At 42.7% G+C, this 24,008-nt stretch overlaps 1 protein-coding gene across 3 annotated transcripts in view; it reads right to left on the reverse strand.

The window, feature by feature from the left end:
- LOC150016591 (uncharacterized) overlaps positions 1–19,878 on the reverse strand; it is a 30,661-nt gene extending 10,783 nt beyond the window's left edge. For 2 of the 3 annotated variants that reach the window (XR_016510058.1, XM_090272022.1), the window contains exons 1-4: positions 19,589–19,878; positions 6,856–6,953; positions 2,128–2,173; positions 1,185–1,294 (exon numbers count right to left, since the gene is read on the reverse strand). Coding sequence is in view for 1 of the 3 variants with exons in the window: in XM_090272022.1 (XP_090128148.1) it covers positions 1,185–1,294; positions 2,128–2,173; positions 6,856–6,953; positions 19,589–19,603 (269 nt within the window). In the remaining 2 variants the exon portion in view is untranslated. Of the gene's footprint in view, positions 1–1,184; positions 1,295–2,127; positions 2,174–3,243; positions 3,406–6,855; positions 6,954–19,588 lie in introns of those variants that run through there. The other variant, XR_016510059.1, reaches the window with a different exon arrangement.
- Between the last annotated feature and the right edge of the window lie 4,130 nt (positions 19,879–24,008).

Here is a 24,008-nt window from a genome sequence, read left to right on the forward strand (position 1 = left end):
CTACACCATCGTCTCTCGAGACGGACGGCTGCCGCCGCCGCCGACGACTCTTGCTCTATAGTGCCCCCAAAGCAGAAGAGCAAAAGCTTGCACAGGATGAGAACAAAGCTTAGCATCATTAATACGGTGCATACCAGTGCTGCTGGGAGGTGTGGCCTTTACATATGCGTTTGAATTTAAAGTTTTGTTTCTTCACCATTTCAAAAGTATGCTTATTTACTTTGAAAAGATGTGTATATTTTTCCAAGGCATTCCTAAAAATATGAACCAAAAATATTCATGAATGGAGGAGCACAGAATAGATGCCCAAGGTCTGGAGAACTAGGTCGGAACTTGGGAGGTCTGCATAAACACCAAGTCTGGGGGCGGTGGGGACAAGGAGTTGTGGTACAGGCCATAAAGCCAAGACTTGGGAGTCCAGTGGCGATGGGACCAGAGCAAAAGCAGGTGGGAGCAGGTATTGGGTACAGTCTGGGTCACCTTATCGGCTGAATGGGTGGGACGTGGGGACAGTCTGAGAAGAAAGGGGATGTGAGCAAGGCAAGAAATTGGCCTACATGGTTGCTAAAAAGAAGGTGATTACTGTCTAGAGACACCTTGCCCTGTAAATAGAAAAGACAGACAAATCTCATTTAAACTAACTCCCTGAAGCTCTAGGTAGTTTCCTTGAGGGGGAATGGGTTCTTAGGTACAATCACCATGTTGTTAGAAAGGCTATTCCATTTCATGGACAAGGGGATAGTCTATTGAGATAATGACAGCTGGTGGCCATGACCTGCGAGACAAGGAGCTATCAACCCTGGCGCCACCCTCTTTGTCAGATTTTTCTGTAGGAGTGTTTGCCCCTGACTCTGCTTAGAAAGGAGGCACTGCATTCAGCTGCGACCAGCCTATCACAGTTAAGAAAAGAAATGAAAAAGAAGAAAGGAGAACATAGAAGCAAAGCACGAGAATCCACTACTCCTCCTGACAACATGCGAGTCAGTGTCATTGTGCCCCTCACATGAGAGAGGAAAGGGAGGCTCAGGAAGTTAAGTGAACTTGCCTGAGGACACAGAGTTGACTAGTGGTAAGGCTGAGATTTAAACCTGAGTCACTCCAGCCCTGGTGGTGTGACTCAGTTGGTTGGTGCATTGTCCCATAAACTAAAGGTTGCGGGTTCAATTCCTGGTCAGGGCACATACCTAGGTTGCAGGTTCTGCCCCGGTTGGGGCATGTAGAGAAGGTAACCAATCAATGTTTCTCTCTCAGAGCAGTGTTCCTCTCTCTGCTTCCTCTTTCCCTTCCATTCTCTCTAAAAGCAATTAAAAAGTGCACTGGGGTAAGGAAAAAGAAATTAATAAAAAATAAATAAATAAACCTGAATCACTCTGGCTTCAAAGCTTGGGAACACTAGTCACTGTCTCCACTCCCAGGGATGATCTCACTCCTCTTGTCTGACTCTCAAGTGGTAATTAACTTGCAACTCCCACGTGTCTCATCCTTTCAATTACCATCATCCCCCAACATGAACACAGAGCAGGCACTGCTAGCTCTTGGTCGGTCAGCAATTACTCTCCCTATGGATGTCTGTTCCACTCTCGGTCCTTTAGTCCAACACACCATCCATTCATCCCACCCATTCAGTCCTTAAGGTGGCCCAGACTATACCCAACACCTGTTCCCACTCACTTTTGCTCTGGTCTCATCTCCACTGGACTCCAAACTCTTAGCTCTGTGGCCTGTACCATGACCCCTTGTTTCCATCCCCTTCCTCCCCACCCCAGGCTTGGACCTCCCTGAGTTCAGGCCTAGTTCTTCTCCAGACTTCAGTTCGAGCCATGCCTCTGGTCCTCCAGTACCTGCTGCCATGGAACCTGGTCCTGCCACAATTGCCTGGCCATCTTCCTGCCCTATGAGACTTCCCATGCAAGTCCTCCCTGCCCTGACCCCCACTCTCACTCTCCTCTAGTCATTGCCTCCTTAATCATATTCATGAAAATGTCTCTCATTTTCCAATAGGCCCTCTCCTTTAGAAGCTAAATATTCCCAGAACTTTCGATAGTTCCTCGTAGGGTGCATTCAGGCCCCAGGTCACCCTAGTGGTTGTCTGTAGGATGTCTTCCAGTGTGTCAAAGTCCCTTTTACCTTGCAGTACCTAAAACTGAACCCAGTGTTCCAGATGTTGTCTGTCCTGCAAAATAAAGGATGAAATGTTTTTATCCAGACATCATACTCCTATTTTTTAAATGTCATTCATTATTTTCTGGTTATTGGATGTTAATACTTCCAATAAGATTCTAAGGTTTAAATTCAGTTTTCTGGTAGCCAGAACATATTGTTGGCTCTCACAGAGCTAGTTATCAATTAAACCCCTAACTCACTTACCCATGGACTACTCTCAGGCCCCATGTCTCCTACCCTCTACTAGGACAGTTAATACTTAAAACCCTGTTGAAATCAGGATACTGTTACGCTTGCTGAAATTATTTTGGGACTTAATTCTACCATCAAACTCACATCATCCATTTTTATATACACCTCACATTTAATAAGACATACAGTATGAATCCAAGTTATTGATATGAACATTGAATATTACTTTTCGAGATGAAAACTTTTAGAATGTATCTAAAAAATCTTTCAGTTTGTCATCCATTCTTAAATCAATCCTTCCATCTTTCAAAAAGTTACAGATTAAACTAACTCTCTCTAATTCAATCAGCATGTCTTCATCTTGTCCCAAAATTACTATGAAAGAGTCTGTTTAATGCCTTCTTATGATCCAGACACCCCATGCCTGTTAGATACCATGAATCTGACCTGCCCATAGTCCTATTTAAAAGGGAAATAAAGTTCCCTGGTCATGACTTACAGTGAACCACTGCTTGCTCTTGGTAAATTTCTACTCACTGAACTGAGTTCCTAAAGCATTCATTCAACAATTAGTTGTGCAGTTTCTAGACTTCACCTTCTTTTCTTTTATGACAACTAGGGCAATGTTTTCCTGTCTCCAATCTTTTAGGACTTTACTCTTTCCCATAATTCCTCAAATATGGCTGAAAGGCAGTCTAGTCTATTTGCATATAATTTGCCTGAACCAGGATATGAGCTTATTCAAAACAATTAGGTGTTTTTCTGCTGCTCTTTCCTTTACTTTGGGCTTCCATTTCCTGGCCCCATGTTTTTCAGTCTGTAGATTCTATCAAGATTATCTTGATAGAATGGTAAAGTTGGCAAACAGTTGTGTTTTCTCTTTGTTACCTGTAAACATTACATCATCTTTCCCAAACAATAGGCTGGTGCTTTTGCAGTTCTTCCTGCTCTGAACCAAATAAAAACAGGAGTTGTTATTATAGTTCTTCAAGCCCAAGTTCATCCTGTGTTTTAGTCATCATGGCTCTATTTTACGAATTTATTTGTTCATTCATCTATGAGACAAAATTTTATTAGAAAATCTATATGAACCAGGCCCTGCATTGGAAATACAGAGCTGGATAAATTATAGCCCTATTCTCAAAGAGCAGGGAGATAGATTTTTATATTTAACTTGCTCATTATTCAATCAGCATTTCTCCATTTCATCCCCAATTAAGATAGTTAAGGTAATTACCTCCTAGTGACATATTTTTCTTTTGCCAAATATTGGGATTTGCGTATTTTCCTTTATACACCTTCTCAGCAACCAGAGAATCACATATCACTTCTTTGGATATAATTAGGGGAAACAAAAGGGTTGCTGGAGAGAAAAGGATGGTAGCCCATATGGAAGGGCAGGAGGAAAGGTATTTACAAAGCATCCTGGGGAAAGACTTAAAAATGACAAGAAAAAGTAAACCCTGACATTTAACTGCATCGTCCCACTCATGAAAAGGAAGAGAGTTAACGTGCGCATTTAAGTGGGCTTCTGAGATAAGGTGGGACTGATGACAAGAGTCACCAGCTTCAAGTCATAAAATCAGGCAAGGAAAACAAAATGCCTCTAGTTATGCATATAAAGTAAATGAACACATAAGCCTATCATTGAAATTGCAATGGTGGCAGATCCTAAAACATGTTTAAGGAATTATTACTTAGTGTGTGCAAAAATATTACAAATGATTTAGTAACGGTACAGTTCCTATTGTTGTAGTTCAGTGCAAAAAGTAAAATAAGGTGGTTGTGTTGATATGTGACCTCAGTGTCTGAAACTCTTTTTCACAAGGCCCTACATTATTTAACTGCAGAATTCTACAATCCTATGGGGGTTTCAAGCACCTAGTCTGTGGGCTTAAGGACTCGCTGATGTGTCTGTGTCTGGGAGCCGTGTGGGCATGGTGGTTGGAAGAACTAATGAGGCCTGGATGATTGAAGAAGCTTCTCCAGACAGCAGCATTTGAAATAGACCTTCAAGGATAAGTGGGAGATGATGGTTTAGGAGTAAGGGCAATCTGAGCAGAGGCCCTGGCTTGTGCTAAGGCACATGGGGTAACACACACAACACATGAAAGGAAAGGTGTAGAGCCCACCAAGGGAAGGAGCTGCAGGAGGGAGGCCTGGCAGTGAACTGGGCCAGTCTCTGCAGAGCCTCCAATGCCACAGCGGGGAACCTGGAATTTCTCCTGAACTAGCAGGGTTGGTGAGCAGAGGAGTATGTCATGAGCCAGCTTGGCTTGCTATTTCAGAAGATAAGGCAGTAGCCCTGGCCAGTTTGCTCAGTTGGTTGTAACATCATCCTGCACACCAAAAGGTTGTGAGCTCTATTTCCATTAGGACACTTACTTAGGTTGCGGGTTCGATCCCCAGTGTGGGCATGTGCGGGAGGCAACTGATCAATGTTTCTCACATGGGTGTCTCCCTCCCTCCCTCTCTCTCTCTCTCTCTCTCTCTCTCTTCTCACCCCCCTTTTTCTGTCTCTAAAAAAAAAATCAGTGAAAAACTATCCTCGAGTTAAGAAGACAGTCTGTAACCTGGGCTCTCTGGAAAGCAGTTCTTGGAGGCTCTGTTCTCTGCTTTGCCTTTGTGTACCTCCTTCATCCTTCATATATTATCTGTAAGACAATATTGACAGCCTACTAAGCTAGGCCATAAAATGGGAATTTATTCAGTTCTGCCTCTAAGAAATAATGAATCACTCTTCTGGCTATAGTTTTTCTATCTGTGAAGTCAGGCCATAATACCTCCCCAGCCTCACAGCCAAGAAAAGCTGTAATAGCTTTGACATCTTACTGTGTGCAGGCAGCATGTACATGCGGTGTCTCCTTTAATCCTCGTAACAATCTTAGCAGGAGTGAATTGTTAATATCCTCACTACAAAGGTGAAGGAATTGAGGTTCAGGGAGGGGATGTGGTTTCCTTTAGATCTAGTAGGTGTAAGTGGCTTAGCCAGAAGATTCCTTGCCTGAATTTCCCAGTAATTCCAGGGGTAATGGTGGTGAGGCTCCACACACCATTGGATTACAGGTATTACTGTGGTAGTAGGAAGCAGTGAGAAGACCTTCTTATCTTCCCAAATAAAGTTTTACCTTCTGCACAATGTGTTGCCTTCCCATCTCTCTCCTATCAAGCTGGTTCTGCCATGTTGTGTTTGGAATATGAGGTTACTGACTTTAATTGCAGCCTATCTCAGGCCACTCCAGAGTTCAGCAGTCTGTAAAACATAATTCAGCTCTCACCTTCAGCAGTACTGAGACCCAATTTGCCTTCTTTTCACTTGCTCATCACAACAATGATTCAGAAATGCATAGTTCTTATGGTAATTCACAGTGTGCTACCATGTACAGGTGCTGACCATGACTTCCTATTATGTACTGCTCTTATTTTTGCCTGAACTGGGATTAAATGACTGAGCTTATAGCAAAAGTGGAACCCCAAGTCCCTGGAGACCCTGGGGCAGAATTGGTCAAATGGTTTTGAATTTACGGTGTTCTCCTCTGATTAAGATAAGGTGACATAATAACATAATTAAGAGGTCTCTGAGTATGATGGGAAGAGTGTAAGCGCTGAAGTCAGATGACCACTTTCTGCTGAATTTGGAGTTGTTTTCATTCATTCAAGTGTAATTCACATGCCCTAAAAGTCACCCTTGAAAAGGGTACAATTCAATGGTTTTTGTATATTCACAAAGTTGAACAATCATCACCACTTTCTAATTCCAGAACATTTTTATCACCCCCCCAAAAGTAACTACATACTCATTAGCAGTCCTTCCCTATGCCACTTTACTGTGGCAACCCCATCGAGCTGTGTCTGCTCCTCCTTGCTGAATCTCCCCTCACCCTGAATTCCCCAGTTGTCACCAGCCAGGTTACCAGAGATGAAGTCCCTCTGGCTGAGCACAAGAGCAGGGTTATAGTCATTTCACTAACTGTAAGGATGACTCTGCCATCCAGTACAATGTCATCTCTGATGGAGAAGCCCCACCTTGTTGCTACAACTGATACCCAGAGTTACGAGGTATGTAAGCAGTCAGAGAGGGACAGGAGGCCTGAGTGAGCTGCCCCTTACTGCTGGCATGGTTCTCTGTGGCCCATCCAAGCTCAAGAAATGGGCCTCCAAGACATATAAGACCAGCCCCAGGGATTAGCAACACTGCAGCACCCCTCACCTAGGGCACAAGTGTCACCCTCTGATCTCACCCACACTTCCTGCATTGCTCCTATTGAAGGGAACACTTATTCCCTAGCTCACATATTCATGGAGAGGAAGGAATTCATGTCTAAGCCTGAGGAGGCACAGTATGCAAGGGGTATCTTTCTCTGGCCCCTCATTCCCTCCTCCCAGGGAAGAGACTCAGCACCACCTTAAAATATGTAAATATAATGCAATATATTATATTATGTATTTTACATTATATTGTAATTATATTGTAACATGCACTATATAATGTATACTTACATCTTTTTTTTTGTCTGTCCCTTCAGTAGAATATAGTGTCCAAGAAAGCAGAGAGTGGGCTTCTCCTCAATGTCCCACCTCAAGGGCCTAGAATTGTGCTGAAACAGAGTGGATGCTCTATAAACAGGTGTTGAATAAGTGAAGGAGAGAGGTTCAGGAAAGTAGGAAAGTGGCATGAAATCCGTGGCAAAAATTTAACACAGAAGAATTTGTCACTAATGTGGGAAGTTCTGAATGTCAAGGCTTACATTTCTTTAAAATTTATATTTGTATAATGTTTTAAGATTTTGTACTTTACAAACACTTAGCAAAATGAGACCAATGTTTGGTGAGCCCAGCCTCACAGCTAGAGTTGGCTGCTTCAACCTTCTAACCTCTCTTCTGTTCTCAGGACTTCAGCCCGTCCACCCACACTCAGCTGGCCCTATGCACCCTCCAAGACCCCTCCTCTCTGGCGGCTGAGTCCGCATGCAGACTCAGAGCAGGCACCCAGGCTTTTCTTCCCTGGCGTTATTGGCTCTCCTCACCAGCACAGCAGGGAGGGGCCAGCCAGTTGTTACCCCAGGGCAGCTTCTGTAAAGGGCACTGAAGTCCCATTAGAAATGCAAAGATATGGAGAACATCATAGTTACTGCAACTCCTCTCAGTACCATATGTAGTAATAAGATGCTTGATGTCAGGTATAAAACCCCAAGGTATGTGCTCTGGTAACAACAGGTAATAAGTACCTTGGCTGCCTTTGGGTTTTTGCTTGCTAGTGAGGTCTACAAGTTTCAATCCAGAGCTGACTTGCCCAGGCCAGGCCTACTTCATTTTCTTCTCCCAGGCAGGCTGTTCTCTTTGGTTTTGGGTTTAATTTAATTTTTTTAAATTACAGTTTACATTTATATTTATAATACAAAATAATATAAATATATTTATACAGCCCACTTCTTTAAATGAATGTTTAACAACTCTTTAAAGGAGCCTAAACTGTTGTCCTGCCCAGGGTGCCCCTGCACCTCACTCCACTCCTGCCCCCTCCTTCATACTATAGCTCACAATGAGGCCATTCCTTCTAATCCTTGATAACTTCCAGTCTTTCCCCCAAGCCCACAATTGTTTCAGACACTCAGAACTAGCACTGGGTACACTGACATTTGTTTTAGCCAAATTTCCTCAAAATAGAAAAAAAAAGTCCACTCGACATCTGATACTATCCAAGAATATCCAAGGCTCAGCCTCAAATTTCCTTTCATGGGTTCTTTGTGGAGCCATTGGGCAATTCACACCAAGCCTTTTACCCAATGGGACCTCTGTTTCTCAGTATCTGCGGTAACCCAGGCAATCCAAATGTAAAAAGAGAAAGTAAAGGCAACGTGAAAACTGGGTCAGCATCTCTTAATGATCTTGATTCAGCACAGAATCTAGGTCAATGACATTTTGCCGAGGTGCATATTGGGATAGATCCAGTCAAGCTTGATCTTCTTGACCTTTTAAAGTAAACACATTTTCCTTCGTTCCGGCCAGAGAGTGGAAAAACATGTTTAGAAGTCAGTCTGCCAACATTAGCCTTAACAAGCTGGGCAACCTGCTTGGCACTAGATTTTACTGGTCACCAGTTAACAAAGGGCATTTAGGTGGTTGGTCTGCAGCTAACATGAGTTAGTTTATAACCCAGAGTTTTGGGGATAAAGGCTCTTTATCTTCCCCCCTTGCCTAAACAGCAGAACAATAACCAGAGTGTGTTTAACAACAAAAGAGTGAGAGTAAAAAATTTTGATTTTAAGGCCATGACATCAAACAGGATAAACCATAAGTTTTGTCTTGTGTGTGGCTTCATGCAGGTTTGAGCCATACTGGTTCACCTAGTGTCAGACTATGAACTCCCTGACATCCATCCTACATATGCACAAGGAGAGAGTCTATTAGACTAGGAAGTGTTTTTGCCCCTCAGGTAAATATATAAAATAATCTTCTCCTGAAATGTGATTGTGGCAAACATTGTTTTGTGCCATTAGTCTTATAGCAGGGAAAAACATTTACTATGATCTTTTCTTAACAAAACTAACATATGGGCTGTTAAGAGCAATTTTTAACAAAGTAAACTCAAGTCCACAAATATGTCATCATCCAAAAATGCAACTTCTGGTTTACCAGTAATAGTTCCTAACATTTTCCAAAGTCTCTTGGTGTTGAAGTCACTTCTTCCCTGAAGATTCAGGTCAAGCAGCATCCCTGATTCCCACGCCCCTGGGTAGAATTGACCATTACGTTTCCTCCAGTACCTGTAATGCCTTTATTGAAGTGTATGCCCCAGTGCATCCAGTTTTGTTCATGTCTGTCTCCCCTACTGGTTTTGAGCTTATTGAAGGTGAAGGTCATATTTTGATCATCTTCTTAGTGCTTAATATAAATCCTGTTACAAAGTTGGCATAAAATATGTTGTTGAATAAGTAAGCAAACAAAGTCTCTTGGAAAGGTGCTGAGTGTTTAGTTTCTGCAATCATTTTAATTTCTTCCATTAGCCAAACCATGACCAAAAATCAAGATTGAAAAGAGTTAAAATATAGACAACAACAACTTCCCATTTTCTTCAGTCCACAAATTTTTCTTCCAAATAACCTTTTCTTTCAAAGAGCATTTATTTTTTAAGCTCCTTTTAAGAATTTATGTTATATAAAGCTATAAATTATACAGCAATGGGTATAGTCAACAATGCAACAAGAGATTATTTTTGTTCAGGCCCTGACACTGATCAACAGTGTTGCATTAGGAGAGAATTCTGGAATTGATTAGTGATATCGGTCACGGGTGCTGGTGAAAAAGAATGATGGAAAATAAGCCAGGTGTTTGACCTCCTGGTATAAATTTCAAGCATCCTTTTTAAGTTCTAAGCTGATTTATTTTTTAGTAGTTCACAGGCTACCCAGTATCTTTTAACATTTATAATATATATGCATGTTATATATGGCCAAGATGCATTTAGTATTTACTAGATCTTGGCACCTTGCAAAATTTTTTGTCAAAATTGTCTCATTTTACCCTCACAACGTTGCTCTAGGACCTATGCTACTATTATTCATATTATACAGGATGAGGGAACTGAGACTCAAAGAATTTGAATGGCTTGCAAGGTCATGTGGCTGTAATAGTGGAATCAGGATTCACCCTGAGAGTTTTCTCCAGAAACTGTGTTCTTAATTATTATGATGAAGTAGCTACTACACTTTGGCTTCTTTCTCAACAAAAAGATTAAGATAAAGAAAAGTAAGAATAGAAGAAAATAAAGCATATTCAGAGGTTAGAAAACTGCTTTGTTTTTTCACTATTTTACTAACAATGGTTTGCAATTTTAAGTACCACGGCACAAGTATTGACTGTTCCTGAGTCACTAATATTATAGGTAAGCTGTTTGAAATGCATGCATCCCTGGGAAAATGCAGGTATATATAGTCATTTTTCAGTAGTGTTATGAATTAAAGAAGTTGTGATATTTTAGGTGAAATGAAACAAAACTGTTTCTTAACCACTCATGGAGAGAATGGTTAAGAACTTCAGTTGGGGCCTCGATGAAACAGGCAATTATTTTAGATAGTTGGTCAGCAACTTCTCCTGTGACTCACCATCCTTAGCCGCTTTCTGTTCCACACGCCCTGACACTCAGCAGATGATCTCTCTCATGTGTCCACTCTGTTCCTAGTCCTTTAAACCAAGGAGACTCACTTGGGCATTTCATCCTGCCAGCCGCAGAGGCAAGCTCACTGCTAGCAACTTCTCTAGGCTCAGATCAGAAGAGGCTTGCTTTCTCAGAATTCAGCATGAGGAATTAGCAGAGATGGCTACATCAGGCCAGTTCTTCCGATTCAACTGACCAATAGGTGGAGCACAGCACCTGGTCACACTTCCTCTCAATGAAGCCTGAGAGATGTACTCCCCCCTCCCACGGATGCCCAGCAGGTGAAAGGAAGTGCAAGCTACTTCACAGAGGAAGATGCTATCTTTTGTATCTTAATTTTCTTCTGTTCTTACTCACAATTACCCCACTTTTGTGTACACAAGATTCTACACTCTGGACTTCTTTCTTTAAAAGACCTTGCTTCCCTCCTATACTGGGGATCATGGTTTTAAATTCAGTTCCAAATACTCATTCACTACACTAACGAATTCTCTGTTTAAGAAATTAAGATAGTAGAGATTAGGCTAAAGTCAGGTATGGAGCTGAAAATACGGATCTTGAAGGAGAGGACTGGAAATAGTAACTTCAATGATTATTGAACTTGTGGTCATTGATGACATTTTGGAAAATGTTTTCTCTTATCTTTTTAAAAATTTAGAAACCTTTTAAACCTTTCACATAAATAGCCTCAAATCGCTCTCACTTTTAGAAACAAAACCAACAAACAAAACTAAAACAACTCCCTTTTTCCTAATCCTCATCTAGTTAACACCTGTCTCTTTCTCTCCACTCTTCCCAGTCACCCCTTTGAAGGTTTTCTCTGTATCTTCCCACTTCTGCTGTTTGACTACGATGTATTTTGACTTCATTTACATTGGATTAGAACTAGTGACAAAGACCTCGTACTTATGCCCAGAGTTTCAATTAAAAACCAAACATACTTTATCACTGCCTTTCACCACCTTTGATCCAAAGTGCTGGCAGTAGGACAAGGAAGCCAGAAGACACCTGCACAATCATACTCATCCAAGTGTGTTCTCAGCAAGACAGACGGCAGGCCCCCTAAAGGGAAGGAGCAGCTTCCTCCCGCTCAGGGACATAGAACATTTGCATCCCGAGTTCCCAGCATTGGCAGCACTCCACTGAACATTTAGCACAGCTGGAGAGCTGATCATTGCTAAGGTAAGCACTTCCTTTGTCAAGAGCTTATCTGGGTGTAGCTGTGATTATTACCAGAAGTGCTCAGCAAGCTCCCTTCTCCACTTTATCTCAATCAGTTATACTCATGAGTTCACTCTTGCATTCTCCTGTAACAGGTAAACATAAAATTGTTTATGTTTTTAAGTCTAAGACCCTTCTAATTTATTCTGGTGACCCTCTAAAAGGAGAGTCAATATATGAGTATTAAGCCAATAAATCCTACCTGGGAGCATGGAGAAGGCCTCATAGCACATGTGGGTCAAAAATGAGAAAGTCAACAGGTTTAGGAGAAGGGAAGGGTATGGAGACCTAAAAGGGGTCCTGCAAAATCGGGGAATGGTGGAGAGTGAAGGGCACATGGCAGACATGAGGTTGAGAGGGGGTTGGACTGGGCTTGCTCACAAAGGACCTAGTCAACAAGAGGGGTGCAGAGTCTATGTCTAAAAATTCACTCGTGATGCCTTGGGGCCATGGCAGACTCTTACCTTGTTCCCTGATTAGTTGTTAGGGGTGGTTCACGGCAGACCAGAGAGAGGAACAGGCCTCCACCCTGACACTCTCAGGGTCCCCCAACCCTCCAGTTTTATCTCAGCAAAAGCCCAACAGAAGTGACAAGGCCTATGCAGCACCTCTGTGACTTCCTCAAGTGGGTACACCCTGCACTGGGTGCTTGTTCCCTCTGCAGACTCAGGCACTATAGTGATAATCAGGAGACTTAGGGGATTTTCCTCCATGTCAAAAACACTTCAGTTTTGCTTAGTGCCAGCATTTGCCAGGTCTCAAAGTCTAGAGCCATCTACAAACAAGGTCCATTCAAATAACTACTGTGAGTCCTCTGCCCCCCTTAAACTAACAAAAACACTCTTATCTCCCAGCCAAAAAAAAAAAAAAAAAAAATCTCCATCATTGTCCAAATGCACCAACTTCCTATTTTTCCTGGCCTGCTGCCCCTTCCTCTTCACTGCCTCCTCTTGGTTTCCCAGCAGCAGCCAACATCCCCCGCAACTTGAGCAGCAGGGCAGGCAAGTTCTACCCACGTGTGTACAGGACACAGAGCCTGGGAGGTTCCTCAAGTCCTCCAAGAGCCAGAGGCATTTATGAGGCTGGCCTGGGGGTGAGCCTGCTCTAATAAGCATTTCGACCATTAGTTGAAGTCATGGCAAGTGGTCCATGCTTCAGGGTTTACAAAATTATTTTTATATCTATGACCTCTCTTCATCCTCACAACAACCTAATGAAGCAGGATCTCATTTTTGTTTCAAAGATGAGGAAACCAAAACTCAGAGAATTTAAATGACTTTTCCAAGATCACCCAGCAGAGTCTGGAAGGGGATTTACCACTTCTGACCAAATCCTGTACTCTTGTCCCTGCGATTTGGCATCACAGAAAGGAAAAATGATTGTGACCATTTGGCCCTAGGAGATATGTGTGAGTGCATGCACACACACACATAACATACATGCACTACTATCATGAGGCCTGTTGCACTTTAGACTCATATTTTTTGAATGAACCAAAACACTTAGCACAGTGCCTGACACCATACAGTGCCACACCTGGAAATGAGACCACCTCAAGACAACCATCAATTTTTATAAATGAACTTGGCCAAAGTTTATCACACTGAAAGGCAATTATTTGGTCCCAAGTCTGCTCCCCTCACTGGTTGGGGGCATGTGAGTTATTCAAGTCTCCATAGTGCCCAGCACACCTTTGATCCTTAGGGCACATTTTTAAAAAAAATGAGTATGAGGAGCATGAAGACAGATAAACTGCCCCTTCAGTCACCTTGCTAGGGGTATTGTGCTAATATTAATTCTGTGCAACTAATAGTAAGCCCACAACTCTTCAGGTCAGTCTCAGTAGGATGGGGTGCAAAGGGCATGTGTGCAGAGACATCAGGTAGATCTGGGCACTCGGTACCAAGGGTACGTGTGAAGGCAATATTGAGACAGGATGTGTCTTGGAGTGAGCAGGGGAGAGGCCCAAGCTGAAAAATGGCAGAGCTGATGGACAAAAGGAAGAGCTGGGTGGTCTGCCCCAATTCACTAAGATTAATGGGGGCCCTTCCACTGGGGGACGGTTATATCTGATCTCCTATTACTGCACATCACCTTGAAGGTGTTCTGCTCCATCCAGCCCACAGCTCTAAGAACAAAATGTATGTGCAATGAGACTGTTAGGTAGGCATAGAGACTATAATGAAAAGAAAGGGAACTCTGATCCTTCATAATCCCTTCAAATTGCCCTTTGTACTATGGCCTATCCTCTCTCCTTCTTGAAGTTATGGCAGCAATAAGTGAGTGGGAAACTAAACAATTTTTAAAAAATAGCCAGTTGGGCCCTACCCGGTGGGATCAGCAGACTGAGCACCATCCTATGAACTGAAAGGTCACCAGTTCAATTAATGGTCAGGGCACATGCCTGGGTTGCAGTCTGGGTCCCTGGCTGGGGGTGTGCAAGAGGCAATCGATGAAATGTTTCTCTCCCTCTCTTTCTTCCTCCCTTCCCTTCTCTCTAAAATTAAATAAATAAATAAACGAAAATCATTTTAAAACAGTCAATTGGAAGCAAAGTGGAAAAGAAATCAGTCCCACCTTGACTGGAAAGTCATTAATATACAATATTTTCTTCATATTAAGAAAAAAATGCCTCTGTTAGTTGCTTGGATAATGAGATGCCATGGAGGCACTTGCAATAAGTACTTGAGACAAAGATTTCGTATCAGATCCCAGAGCCCCGCAGAGCATAGCCTATGAGAACTGAGCATCCAGGCAGGCTCCACCTAGTGAGCAGGTATCCTTTTCATCTGGCACATCCCAGGCCCATGTTGTCAATGGAGAAGTGATGATGTTCACATGACACTGTCAGGGCATCCCAGCCAGTGAGTGGAGCCCAGAGACAAACTTGAGACAGGCAGAAGAGGTAGGTCTCTCCTCGAGTTCTGAGTCAAAGTCCCTTGAAGAGAACAGGCTTCAGGGCAGTTTACTAGGTATAGAGACCAAGGTCAGGGCTCAGTGAAAAGAACAGAGTACATGAGAAGGCAGAGTGCACTTTCTCATCAAGGGGGTCTCGATGCCCAGAACACAGGACTGAAGATGGCTGAACATCACCTGCCTCCCTTTAGATTGGACCGGGTAATTGGGGGCAAGGTGAATCCTGTGTGTAATAACAAGCGACCCCCAGCTATGGAAGGAGAACAAATTATGAAAGCTGGAACCCAGGGAGGACCTGACACTATAGGATGACCTCAAACAGAGCTAAAACTCATCTGTAAAATGAGGTTAGTGTTGACTTACTTTTCTTCCCAGAAGTAAGGTTCTTCCAGGATAGAATTATAGAAACACTGGAACAACTGCCTCCCATAGCCTCCTTCCCTGAAGTCACTAAGGGAAATGGAGGCAGTGATGACAACACCGTCCATTGCTCCAGCAGAGATGAAAATCTAAACACAATTGGACTGAGAGGAGAAACTTCGGTGCTTCAACTCCATGATAGCCAGCAGACCGAAGTTTGGTAGAAAGTGGACTGGCCTCAAATGACCCATTTTTGAGTCCCAGCCTTGCACCTGACTTGTGGGCAGGGACTAACAATGGAAGGGTGTCAGTCTCCGTTTGGATGAAACTCCAAGACATCAGGTACCGCCACTCCCACTCTCCGAAGTGAAATACTAGACAGCCTCTGTGGTTTTGAGAAAAAAGTTTCAGAGACAAAAGCATTTAGGGATGAAAGGAAGTGTACTTTTTAAAGTGCTCAAGGGAGTGAGACTTCAGAAGGACCGGCTGGCAAAAATAAAAAATAAAACTAAATTCATAGTATATATTTACAGGAAAAAAAAAAAAAAAAGAAAACTCTCAGTTTCACAAGGTTACCTAGCTTATATTAGCCTGTCATGGTAGAAAGCACCGATTTTTTCACATGATTATGCTATCTTCAAAGTCATAACAAAAGGTCAGATGTCAGTACCGCAAAAGTCAAGGTAGAGTTCTTTTTAGAGTCAGGCAAAAGTCAAATGACAGCCCCCACCCCGATAGGAGGGGAAGGGATTACAGAGCCTGGAAACCTATCTTTACTGGAGAAGTTCAAGGCTTTGTTTATGGAAAAGATCTAGAACCAGATAGAGTGAGCTTATTATTATTTTTGTCTTATCTCCCAGTACAACCTGGTTTGATACCTCCAACCCCCCACAGAGAAAAAAGATATGTCCATGTTACTTAACCAGAAGCAGAGCAAAGTGTCAATTTTGTATTCAAAGGAGGAGGCTGAAATCCTGGTAGCACTTGCAAACCTAAGAGTTGCAGTCAGAGAGCTGGAGGGAACTTGGAAACCCGAGCATCTCTTTCAAGAACTGCCAGTGTGCTGAGTCCCAGCCCTCATTCCAAAGAGGAAGGGGCGTAGGGTGGGAGGGGGCAGGTTTCTTTCCCTCTCCAGCTTCATCAGGGGCATGAAAGGCTTGTTCAGAGGACTTTGTTTGTGGGAGAGACAGCTGAAGAGGAGAGACTGGCAGAGGCAGTCTGGGGCAGCAGAGTGGGCTGAACTGGAGGTCCAAGGATGAGCCTGTGTTTGCCCAGGTCCAGGTGGGGGCCCCGGTCTGCCTGTGACCTGGAGGTTCCACCCCAGGAAGTAGCCTTGGAAGGATGAGGACTGAGGAGCAGAGGGAGGAGCCACCCAATGACCAGCCAGAAGGCACACACCCACCCCCAACAAGGGGATGGCAGGGAAAGGATTTTAGCATCTCCAAGAATCCTCAAACACTTGCCAGGTCAGAGGAAACTAAACTCAGATAAATGCTGATCAAAAAGGAACCTTCTTGTCTTTTGTCTTTCTCTCTCCACTGTAACTCTTAAAAATTTTAATATGCTTCAGTTTATCTTCTAACAATGGGTACCTAGTAGATGTTGAATTAAAAGGTTGAGGCTATGACTTCATAAATTTGGCTTCCAGGGCAGAACATGGAAATAATTTTTTATTAGATTAAGAAGTAATCTGAGGAAGACAAGAATTCCAAGGAGGAAAAGAAAGCTGCCAAAAAATTGCAAAAAAAGCACAAAAGCTTTGCTGTTGATATTATAACCCTTCCTAAGTAACGCAGTCTCAAGAATCAATACTTGCTACAACCAAAGAGGATGTCTTATTTCTAAGAGCAAGCAGCCTTTCATGTTTTTTCCCCTCTGAGCTTTGCTTTTTTCCACTTGGCAATATATACAGAATCTTTTTATTTAAAGTAAAGAGCTAAGAGAAACTTACTTTTTACAATGAAGACATCTGATTATGTTTGAAGGACAAGGGAAAGAAACCAGTGAAGAAAGAAGAAAAAAAACTTCCTTTAAAACTATAATTATGAAGACCATAACAATGTGAAAGTGTATAACATTGTATGAAGTATACAATTGTAATTTTGAAAAGTAAGCACATAGACAAAGATGGAAGGGAATATGAAAGGATTCTAACTGCCATGGTAAAGTGGCAGGTAGGAATGTGGCAGTAGCTCCTCTGATTTTAAACTTTCTGAAATGTTATCATACCCTTCAAATTAAAATAACTTCGGTAAATTATTTTTGATAAAAACAGTATAGATAAAGGCATATTATTTACAATTGGAGACCCCCAAACTTATGGTACTATTACTATCTTTACCCTTAAAAAGTTTATTAGGATTCCTGGTGGTTTTATCAGATCTTCCCTTGGTGTGACACTTAAAAACTTTTCTCATCCAGGTTAAGCCATATCTCTAAGAGCTATTTTAATTTTGACTAGTAGACATCCTCTGTCACTCTCTTTAGCATTTTGACAATTTGTGCTTAAACCCCTAAAGCCCCTATTCCATCACAAATCTCCACTTTGATACAAGTCTACGCTGGTAACACTGGCTGTGCAGCTACAGCATCAGAAGTCTTTGAAACCTTTGTAGTTCAAAATATTCCATAAAGATTTTATTTACAAAATATTAAATATGGTGGAATTTTAATAGGATTATCAATATAATTAGGATAAAAAACAAAAAAAAAAAATCAATAGCAACCATAGCAACAGAGTCCTTGTTTCTCTGGGCAAGCAGAACAATAGTTGGTTAAGAAACATGGTTCAGGTAACTTGTTATCAAGACCTGAAAGCCTATTTTTTTTTCTGTTAAAACATGTGTCTATTAATATCCAGTAGAAATGTAAATATCTTACCAGGAGACTGGGTTCTGCTCATAGTCTTTCAGACATCTCATTGATGTCTTTCTTTACCTTTTTAAAACTTGACCTCAGAGGCTCTACTATTATCTGACACAAAAGAGAAAAAATAAATAACATGTGAAATAATTTTGTACACGATCTCTGCGCATAACAGCCCCTCCAGATCCACATCTTTCCATAGCTGGGCAAATAAATAAATAGAACTCTATTTTACAATGGTTTTGTCCCCTGGACCTAAATATATTGGCTTAGTTCACCCAATTCTCACAGTACATTGAGAGCATTGTTACTGTCCTATTTTATATTAGATATGTAGATGGAGAATGGGGGAGATTAAGTGGCTCTTCAGTGAAGACACCAGGCCCCTTGAATGCTGGCTAGGGCTCTCCACATTGCACACTGGCTATAGGGAGCTATTATCATGGCAATAACATGGAAGTTACAAACAGTAAAAGAATCAATGCAGGTGTAAATCTAAACTACTTTTTTCGGATTCTGCACTAGGACTTCCTTATAGGTTCTTTACACCTTCTAAAGACAGAACTGTTTCAAAAGTGAACCATGTTCTTGTCAGACAGAGCTCTGATTTCTCTCTGAACATTTTGCCTTTAAACTGAGCCAAATGACCTGATGGACCCCACCCTTGCCCCATTTTAGTCTCACCTCAGGCTCTCACTATGACCCACACCCATTCTCTGATTCCCTCAGCCTCCAGCACGTTGGTGTTCATAGCTCCTCTGGGTCTCCCCAACCCTGATCTGGAATTTCTGGCTCTGGTCCCTACAGGGGCTTCAGAAGGGAGCCCACACCAAATACTTTGGCCTTCCTGGGCCCAAATGGAGAATCTCTACATCTCTCCCATTGTCTCTGAATCATGACAAGGTGACGCCTAGACCTCCCTTGCAATGACAATCATGGAGAATTAAGGACTCCTGGGCCTTGTCCTATGCACTCAAGCTGGTGGTGGGATTTAGAAGTTCCATTGGAGAGAGAGGTCCTTGGGCATGGGATTTCCAGGAGATAGGGGACATGGAATGTTTGGTGAGCAAAGCCTAAAATGACAGGCACATGTGCCATGACTGTAAATGTGAAAGAGCTGAGAAGTGATGCAGAGCCTGGAGTCCAGCACTGCCTTTAGAGCCATCTCCCAGGAGTCCAGGTCCTTGGGGGCCTGTGGCAAGGAAGAGTAAGAGCATCTCCGAAGTGTCCCTCATGGTCCCTGACTTGACTACGAGCAACCCTGTCTCATATACTTCCTTTCCCAGTGAGAACTCCTAGACCCAGCTTCCGGCTCCATGATTATTCTCTTGTTTTACATGCAGGAAACCTTTAAAAAAAGAAGGCTATATAAAGTCAACTGTTTAAAATCATGTGATTTTAGTAAACTACCTAGAAGATGATTTTTTAATCTCTTTTGTGACTTGAAGGAACCAAGACCCATCAATTCGCACCATGTATAAAGGATATGCTTGGTAGAAAGAAGTATGCAGCATGGTCCCTGACCACCATCTTGGGCGATAGGACACACAGGCCTGTCGGACTCTTTATCACATTGTTACAGTGAAATCAAGGCTGGTCCAGACTCTTGGACGCAGCCTGTTTCCTGGTCAAAGCTGCAGGATCTGCACCAGCAGAGTCCTTCTTGCCCCCAGCTCCAAGGCCCTATCTTGACCCAACGTGAAAAAAACTTACCCAGACCAGCCGCATACTGTGGAGTTCAGCATCAAGTCGTCTTAGCAGCTAGTTTAGCCCCAGGTCTGATCTGATAACTGAATTGCGGCTGGTGTTAAGCAGTCCTCATAGGGAATACCCCCATTCTTGCTCACGTCTCAATTTTTGTCTATTTCCCATTCAACTCTGAGAACAAGAAGTTTCCTCCATCCCCAGGTTCCTATTCATGGCACCCAGTTGTCCTCCTGAGCTCCTGAGTGTTCCCAAACCTAGATTCCCCGTCAACATGCTCTGCCTACCGCTGAACAACACATTTTGTGTTGCTCTTGTGTTGCAGCTATTGAGACCCAAGGGTCTCATGTTACCCATGTGAGCATCAAAAGCCTGCTTAAGGGACACCTGCAGCAGCTGCATCTCATTGCTCTCAATGTCATAATACCCCAATGAAAACAAAGCCAGACACTGGCTTATGTAACCCAACCCTAGGTTTTCTCCTCAGCCACCTGCTTCTCTAGAAACTGCCAACTCAGACCAAAGTTCAATCTGGTTATAACTGCAACAAGCAGCTGCACTTCTGATAATTAGTTATCAAATTAACTGTGACCTTAGCACCTGCCAGGCCAAAACAATTCACAGGATTTTTAGAGAGTGCACGTTTTAAGATTTTGTTTTGTACCCATTTGAAATCACATGATTTTAAACACTTGACTTTAGATATCGTAAAAGTCTTTTTGTCTGGTGGGATTCCTGCATAAAGTGTGTGTATATGTGTGTGGGGTTTAAGGTAACTCAGTAATTCCATATGTAAACATGGTGAATTCAGATTTAAACTCAGCAGTTTAAGACTTTCCACCTTTTGTCTCTCTTTCCAATGGGGAGGTGTCTGTGCCAAGAGCCACTGTCACGGGCTGCTGGCTCTACTGAGCAGTGACTCACTGATCCTCATCTGGTCATCGTCTCTATGAACTGGCCTCCCTGTGGATGGTCATGCCTTACCGTGGCCTCTGGCCACTAGGTCCTCTCACCCTGCTCCTTCCTGGTTCTTACAGTAGGCCTTTCATGGTGACCAACGGGCGGCTCTCAGCTACTTCTGAGCCCTTCTTTGGCTGCCATGGGAATTCTATGACTATTTCTCATGCCTCCCAGGGCATGAACTTTCCCCTAGTCCACAGCCTGACACTCGTCCCTCAGTCACTGCTTCCCTCCCATGGGGGTTCCACAAACAGGCATCCATTATTTACATTTACTGTGATGATTAATGTTGTCGGAGAGCTAAAAAGAATGGACATATATATAGACACATTTCCTTGCTTCCTTAAACAGTTCACTAGAAATAATATGACTATGCATTTATTAATCAGGAAATATTTGTTAGTGTAAATTATGTTCCAAGTACCATTCTAGGTGTGGGGGATACAGTAATCAGCAAGACATGGCATGAATCCTGATCTTGTGGAAATTTGATTCTACCGTGTTAAGACAGACAATAAACAAGATCTCATTTCACAATGAAAAATGAGCTTATTTTGATTCTTATATCCAAACAACACATGAAATATTAAACTTCCTCTCTCCCACCCAGCAAAACAGGACATTTTTGAAAGCTCTGTAAGTTCTGAGCAATTCTCACGATGTAAGAGTTACAAATTCCCAGTACTATGATGTGGCTTGTTTACCAGGGTGTTGAAATGTACAGAAAAGACCTCTTTTAAGACAACATAAATGGTTACCCATTACTGAGTGCTTAATATGTGCTAGGCTTTATGCCAGGGTTTTTGCATGCATTAACTCTAACTCTTAGAGCAATCCTAAACTGGGTAAGTATTATTGTTAGTATTATCAGCTCCACTTTGCAAGTGAGAAAATTAAGGTTAATATAATTTGAGTAAATTACCTGAGGTCACACAGTTTTTAAGTGGATGAGCCTTAATGAGACTCAGATGGTCTGACATCGTTCTACCTCCCCACAAATAAATAGTAGAAAAGTCTATAAAAAGAAAAGCAAAATTGAAAAAATAATAAAAAAAGAAAAGCTAAATTATAAGTAGGGATTATTGGAGTGTTCCTTTAAACCAAAACCTTGCCTTTACCCTCAAGAGTAATGAGGAAGAAATTAGGGAGAAGGTTGGCTTTGGGTAGAGAGGTTGAAATAGAGAAATTTTGTTAAAGCTAATGTTTGTGGAAACACAACTGAGGAACAAGCAGAAATGATAAAACAAAACTTCTCAGGAAGCATAATATAGGAAGGTGAAAAAGCAGACTCTATTTTACGAATATTCAGTCCCATATAAGCTTCTGGGAACAGAGGTGGAGGAGGTGATAGGGAAGCAGACCTGCTGCAGCTGTTCTGTGGGCACAGATCCTACGTTAGGCACTACCCCTAAACGCCCTTCTCACCAGACTCTCTTCCCTTGCTCCTCACACCCTAAACTGAACGTGCCCTCTCCAGCCCCCAGTGAGCCAGCCTTCCGACAAGATGGCAACCTCTTTCTTTGCATCCTCAGCCTTGGCCTGGACCTAGCTTCCCAGGCACACATAGGTTGTGCCAGGCCATTCTGATGGTCCAGGCCTCCCCGTGCCCTGAGCCAACCCAGACCTCTAAGTAGCTTCTATGAAAATCCAATTCTCTGCTTTCCTCACCTTCCCTCATGTTGCCTGTGACCTGAGTTAAAACCCAACAGAGCGATTTCCAGGTGCTGTGTTCCCACCTGGGGAGCCAAGAGGGAGAAAGCAGAACAGCCCAGCCCTTGAAGGATCACTTGAAAGTCAGATCTAATCAGCTTTCATCTTCACATCTGGCTCTGCCTGACAGCTTCCATTTTGTCTTGCCTTGTAGACATGCCTTCTCTCCTATAAGATGCTAAGTTCCTTGAAGGTAGCACAGAGGGAGTGCTCCATAAACCTTCTCTAATGTTCCATAAACATTTTCTCCTCTGTAAAAGAGGAAGAACCCTATCTTCTTCTCTCTAGAAAAAGAGGAACCCAACAGTGGTCTGTTGTAAAAAGAAAACACAGTACAGACTATAACACAAATTGTTTCAAGCTGAGAGTATCAGAAAACCTCCCTTCCTCTCCACCCTCCACCCTCGCCTGTTTTTCTCACCTTTCCCTTTCTGTATTTCTATTCCTTGGAACAAAAATGACATTGTGACCCTGACCACGTTATGGTGAATGGAAACACAAAGAACACAGCTGATTATGCTGTTTGGAGTTTCCTGTCACGTGATCTACATGGAAACAAAACCACATCAGATGTTCCATGCATGGCTCTTTATGTTTTTTATCCTCTTCTTCTGCTAACTAATGTGTTATTTGTCCCCTTTCAAAGTATGTAGCTATTTCTTATTTTATTTTAAAGTGTCCTTAAGATAGCCACCTTCAGAAAAAGTTTTTGTGTGATTCCTGGTGCAGGGTAAACTGCATTAGGACAGTGTCTCTAAGCCTTGATTTGTGCAGGATTTAGTTTTCCAGGCTGGTGCCTGGAAAAATGTTGTCAGATGGATGAACTTTGTTTTTAAATTCTCTCTTTTTACCGTCTCACTGTCCCTCAACTCCTCTGTCCCGGACTGCTGCAGGACCCCAGCCCTCACATCTGGTCTTCTATAGAGAAGAACTAATGTTAAGAGCTTGATCTCTCAAGCCATCCTGCTTGGTTTCAAATATGAGTTCTGTCGCTTCCTAGTCATCTGACCTTGGGCAAGTTACTAGATCTCACTGTCCCTCAATGTGCTCACCTGCAAAGTAGGTATGGGTTGCCATGAGAAAGAAATATCTTAATACATTTAAAGCATTTAGAACAATGCCTTGTACTCAGAATGAGTTGATAAATAATGATACTTTTTAAAATTGCAGCACCCCACCCAGATCAAATCTCCAATATTGTCCATCTCAACAGAGTCCTGATCTTATCCCAGATCACACTTTCCTTTCCTTCCTGTTCTCATCCCTTACTCTGATAACATCATTTGACAGTTGTACCCAGACATAGCTGCTCCTGGGCTCCTTCATTCTGCTCATCAGCCCTCCCATTTCCGCTTCCCTGTCCACTTGCACCAACCACTCCATTGTCAGTGCCCTTGGTTCCCTTGCCCCTCTGCCTTTCTTTGCTCCCAAGCAGCCCTGGGTATGAGCTACATGTACTAGCTGCAGCTTCGCCTTGTTTCCCGGCTCACCAGGAAGTCTATAACTCATCCCAAAAGGTGTCTACCAATTAAGACCTTCAGTCCCAGGGGGATTTCACAACATGTCCATACAGGCTTTCTACTTGGCCCAGGGGAGTGAGATGAACTGTAAGCCTGACCCTCTGAAGCCAGGGTTGGTTCTGCCCTAGGAGTTGGAAACATACCCTGACATTGCTCTTGTTCCCTTTCTCAGATGACCTCACTTCCAGAAGCAAGTGCTTTGGTCCTTTTACCACATAGGACAGAGTCCAATCCTTCCT

The sequence above is a fragment of the Furipterus horrens genome, unplaced genomic scaffold, assembly GCF_987537825.1.
Source record: "Furipterus horrens unplaced genomic scaffold, mFurHor1.1.pri manual_scaffold_3, whole genome shotgun sequence".
Classification (NCBI taxonomy): domain Eukaryota; kingdom Metazoa; phylum Chordata; class Mammalia; order Chiroptera; family Furipteridae; genus Furipterus; species Furipterus horrens.